Source organism: Herpailurus yagouaroundi, unplaced genomic scaffold, assembly GCF_014898765.1.
Source record: "Herpailurus yagouaroundi ecotype Mexico unplaced genomic scaffold, PumYag 220, whole genome shotgun sequence".
NCBI lineage: Eukaryota > Metazoa > Chordata > Mammalia > Carnivora > Felidae > Herpailurus > Herpailurus yagouaroundi.
The window spans coordinates 1,871,140-1,876,604 of NW_024412451.1; the positions used below are offsets into that span (position 1 = coordinate 1,871,140).

Sequence of the window (5,465 nt, forward strand, 5' to 3'; positions counted from 1 at the left end):
CAGAGCATGAACAGGGGAGGGGCAGAGAGAGAGGGAGACACAGAATCAGAAACAGGCTCCAGGCTCTGAGCTGTCAGCACACAGCCCGACGCGGGGCTCGAACTCACGGACCGCGAAATCATGACCTGGGCCGAAGTCGGACGCGTAACCGACCAAGCCACCCAGGCGCCCCTCTTTCTGCTTTTTAACGTCACTGCTAGCAAATTTTAAAACACGTAGAGCTCACATTACGTTTCCATTTGGGTGTTGTTTCCCACCCCCCAAGGACCGGCGCGTGGCTCTCAGTTCAGCCTAAGCGCACATGTAGGGGACTGACTTTAAATCTCTGCGGGGGAGGGGGGAACGGAGTATGATAAACCATAGTAAACATTTAAATAGTAACGGATAGCATTAAAATTAAGTGTGCCCCCTACTCCAATACGTCTATACCACCTCGTTGAATCTGCCCGGTGTCCTCGTATCGGGGTGCATCAACCGCTGGGTAACAAACCGCTCGGAAAATCCGTGGCTTGCAAAGTTAGGAGGACGCCTGTGTGTCAGCAGTTGGGGGGCCGCTTACCAAGACAGCGCTGACTCGGGGCCTCTCGTGAGTTTTCGTGAGGATGAGGGGCGAAGCTGCAGTGACCTCAACCGAAGGCGTGTTTGGGGGTAAAAGACCCACTTTCAGGAGGGCTCATCCCCGTGGCTGTGGGGGGGACGCGCCAGTGTTTCCCTCCTACCCTTCTGTGGGCTGTGATAGAAACAGGAACGTGAGAAAATTGCTTTCACGTGGGAAAGGCTAATGCCTCTTATTTTCTTTTTCTTTTATTTTAGAGAGAGAAAGAGAGAGCAGAGGAGGAGCAGGGGGAGGAGAGAGAGCACCCTGAGCAGGCTCCACGTGCAGCTCAGATCCCACAACCCCCAGATCACGATCTGAGCCGAAATCAAGAGTCAGATGCTCGACCGACTGAGGCCCCCCAGATGCCCCCGCAACCTGTACTTTCTAAATGTTGGGAGACTAGGTCTGGTGCTGCGACCTTCTTGTGCATCTGGTTTCAGATTGGGTTGGTTCCCACTCTGAGAGGCTCAAGGAGACAGACCCACCCCAGGGGAAGACAGCTGGGTGCTCTCTGATGGGAAGGAAAAGGAAGCTGATTCCATCAGCACCTCCCCCCAGTTCTGAAGCCACAGAACTGACCCGCTGGAGGAGCTGCTACCTCCCCCAGCATAGAAATGCGGGAACTCACATTTCTGCTCCACTACGGAGTTGTCGGCTCCAGAACCGGACCACGCTTGCTAGATGCACACAGATAAGAGCCCCTCCAAATGCACGAAGCCAGTTCCTGCTGATGCCCCAGAAAAAGACACAGCCTCTACCTGACGGTGCTTGTCGAAATCCGTGGCAGAAACAGAAGCATGGCCACCATTTCGCTTCCCCTTTCCGGATCTCATGCAGTGGGTCAGACTGGCAGAGCCCTGGCTTCGAGGGAAGTGAGGCAGCGTGGTTTTAGCTTCCCAGCCTCGGTAGCCCGGAAAGGCAGATCGGAAGAAGGAAGGCTTGAGCGAATGAATCCACAATCTAAAACCCCTGAGACATTTTGTCTGCAGCCTCCGACATCCAGGGGGAAACCCGTATCTGGTCTTTCCTGCCTGCCTTGCAGGAAAAGCTGCAGATACTCTGCAAAAGACATCCTCTTTTCTGCCGGCAACTGGAGGGGAGACTTAAAATCAGTTAAGCGGCCGACTTCGGCTCAGGTCATGATCTCCCGGCTCGTGGGTTCAAGCCCCGCGTCGGGCTCTGTGCCAACAGCTCAGAGCCTGGAGCCTGCTTCGGATTCTGTGTCTCCCTCTCTCTCTATGCCCCTCCCCTGTTTGTGCTCTCTCTCTCTCAAAAATAAATAACCATTTAAAAATAAAATAAAATAAAAAACGGAGGGATTGGGTCCGAACCACACAAAGCTCCGTTTCCTCTCCCAGGCTCATCAGCCTAACAGGGACGGAAGGACAAAAACCGGAGCCTTATTCCAACTCCAGGTTTCTAACCGGGGCTCTACTGCATTTTAGGCGACACGAGTCTCTGCCATAAAGGACAGTGCTGCATATTCTTGCAGGCTGTTTAGTCCGGTACGCGTCAACACCCTTCTGTCCTCAGGCCCTGTGACAACCCAAAGGTAGGCAGATATTTCCAAACCCCCTGGAGGGAGCTCGGGTTGCCTCTGAACAGTCCTTCCATGGAAGCACAAAACATGTGGAGTAAGACGTCCCCCCACCATCCAGCCCTAGCCCCTGGCAGGACGGGGGGGAGGGGGGCCTCTTGGCACACACAACACAGAACACACAACAGGAGAGACGAATGATGTCACAAGGGCTCAAGAAGCCGGGAAAACAGGACCTTTGTGTCTCAGGGAACTCAGTGTCCAAGGATGGGAGGAAGTGAGACCGGCTTGGGGTGAGTGTGACTTAGGAGAGTCTGGCCTTGGACAAAGTATTTAACCACATCAGTTGTATCTCTGTTTCAGAAAGAAACAGAAAGAATATCTAACACCTATGGATGTTAGGAGGCCCAAAGGTGTATATAAGGTTTAAGATCATGGGCTCCAGCGCCCGGAGCCTGGGTCTGCCCAGCCATCTACGAGCTGCGCGGCCCCGGATAAGTCGGCTACGCTCTCTGTGCCTCGCTTTCCTCCTCTGTACCAGGAGAGTGGCGACACCTGCCCGTACCGTGCCCCACTCAGAGTCAAGTTCTCGGGAAATGCTGGAAAGTGTCGTGACTGTCTCCTCCGAGTGGGACTTGTTTTTTTGTTTGTTTGTTTGTTTGTTTGTTTGAACTCTAGACGTTATTCAGATTTCACCAACGTTTCCACTAATGTCCTTCTTCTGTTCCCGGATCCCCGATCCTGGATCCCACACTGCATTTAGTTCTCACATCTCCTGAGTCTCCTTTGCGAACAAGTTCTCGGCTGTGGCCACCGGAAGGAATGCAGGCTATTTTGTAGAATGTCCCTCGATTTAGGTTTGGCTAAGTGTTTCTCCTACTTAGACTGGGGCGCTGGGTTTTGGGTAGAGAAATTCCATAAAGGTGAATTGCCACCTTCTCCTTCTCCTCCTCGTCGGTTACACTTCGGTCACGTGTCCAGCCCTCCCCCCAGTCACTGTGGTTGGAGGATGAAGTGCTCTGATTGACCACACCCGGGCTTCCTCTCCCCGGAACCAGGAGAAAGCTGGTTTTCAAAGGAAACTCCAGGCGCTATTACCCTGAAAGCTGGACAAGCTGAAACCACAGGCTCCTCATCCACAGGTGGCTATTGACTGTGTTGCAAATATGTGCTCATCACACATTGGTAGTTCCCGGGCCTGGCTAATCACCCCAGCAGGCCTTCACAAAAACCATGAAAAAAAAGGCAGAATGGCCAACGCCCATAAAGATATAACCAAGTCACCTGATAATGACTCTTTTTAAAGACCTGGGAGTGAAACTTTGCCCCAGCGTAGAATCTGGACCTCTCGGGGAGGGAAAGGCACGAGCTGCTGAGTCAGATCCGAGTTCAAATTCCAACACACCCGTTACACTCATCCGCTCATTCACTCAAAAAAGAAAAAATGAGTGAGCACCCATGATATCCCAGGCACTGTTCTAGACGCTGTGGACACAGCCAGGCACAATTCAGACAAGATCCCTACCCTCCTGACATTCTAGACCCGGAAGGCGTGGGAGAGGGGAGATAAATGAGCGGGCAAATGCTGGAAAGAAAATAAAACAGGGCGCCTTGCTGGCAAGAAGCGAGGCCAGACTTGCAGCAGGCATGTGGGAGGGTCCTTTTGAGGGGTTCATATTTGATTTGAGATGGGAACAATAAGATACAGTCAGACTTGAACTGATCTGTGTAAGGCGCTAAGAAAAGGGAGCGGCTAGTGCTAAGGCCCTGAGGTGGCCCCGTCCGAGAACCGACAGACGCCGTGTTGAATAGCTGTGTCAGGCTGGGTGGGTTACTTAGCCTCTGTGCGCCCCTGGAAAGTGAGGATGCTCACACTGAGCCCTCGAGGTTGCTAATGAGGATTCAGGCAGACAAGAAGCCTTAAAGGGCAAGGGCTGTGCCCGGCATATGGTAGGTGTTCAGTAAACAGCAGCTATTAGTATGAGTGATACAATTATTAAGAAAAGAATGGGTCAAAAACTTGAGAGAAAGGAGCTTTTGTGGCTTATCCTTCCAGAAGCCAAAATTCCAGATGTAGTATGAGCAAGGCCCTGAGAAAGGGCTTCCTAGCATGCCCCCAGGACATCCTGGATACCAACAGCAATACTTAGCATTATTGTAACAGCCACTGCCGATTTATTGAACACCTACTATATGCCAGGCACTCTGCGGGGTATCTGATGTCCATTGGCCCCACCGACTCTGAGGCCCCTCGATGATCAACATCCCCATTTCAGACAGGAGAAAAGTGGAGGCTCGGAGCTGACGGTCCCGGAGGCTGGAGCAAAGTCAGGAGGCAAGCAACAGCCCCCCCCCTCCTCCTCCCCACTACCTCTTACCTGATGACCTTTGGCCATTTCTCTCCTCAGATGTGAAGTAACAGAGGCGGGACAATCCTGCCCCACCCTTCATCTTCATCATTCTCCCAGGGTTGGGGGGGGGTGCGCAGAGAGGGAGGGGAACAAAGCCCCAGAGCCCCTTCTCCCAGAATCCTGCCCCTGCGTGCTCCCCACCCACCACCACCACTAACCCAGTGCTAGTGAAGGGCACAGGGCACGGATCTGGGAGGTGAATTTCCAGCCCAACGCGGGAGCCCGGGGAAGGGGGCGGGGCTGTGGCCAGGACGGGGGCGGGGCCAAGGCTGAGAACTTAACCGCCTGTCTGTCTAGGGAGGCCGCACTCCAGACGGGGCGACCTCCCCTCTGCGGCCGCCAGACCGAACGCGGCATGAGGCGTCTTCTGGACGCCGGCCCCAGCCACAGCCCTGCCTGGAAGAGGCTGCTTCTAACAGGTGCGAAAGAGACGGTGGCTTCACCCAAGGGTTGGGGACAGGGAGAGGACACTCCCAGGGAGAGTCTCCAAAGACGAGGGCCCAGGCCTGAAGCTGGGGAGGGGGTGGCCAGGGAAGGACCTCCCAAAGCTGTCAGAATCAAAATGAGAGCTCAGAAAAAAATGTGGGCACCTGTTATGCAAATCGCATCCCTGTGCCATGTGATTCGTAAAAGGAGAAGATTGCAAATTGTTTCCCTAGAGATAGAAAAGCACCCTGAGGGGCCTGGGTGGCTCCTTAGGTTAAGCATCTGACTTTGGCCCAGGTCATGATCTCAAGGTTCCTGGGTTCGAGCACCCATCAGGCTCCACACAGATTGTCTCTCTCTCCCTCTCTCTGCCCCTCCCCCACTTGTGCTATCTTTCTCTCTCAAAAATAACAGAAAGGAAGAAGGAAGGAAGGAGGGAGGGAGGGAGGAAGGAAGGAAGGAAGGAAGGAAGGAAGGAAGGAAGGAAGGAAGG

The 5,465-nt window shown here is 53.7% G+C and overlaps 1 protein-coding gene across 1 annotated transcript in view; it reads left to right on the top strand.

Annotated features, from left to right (window-relative positions):
- Window positions 1-5,465, top strand: part of IGSF23 (immunoglobulin superfamily member 23) — a 23,523-nt gene that overhangs the window by 8,032 nt on the left and 10,026 nt on the right. Inside the window, 2 exon segments of the mRNA XM_040457920.1 lie at window positions 4,558-4,707; window positions 4,710-4,965. Coding sequence (XP_040313854.1) covers window positions 4,558-4,707; window positions 4,710-4,965 — 406 coding nt within the window.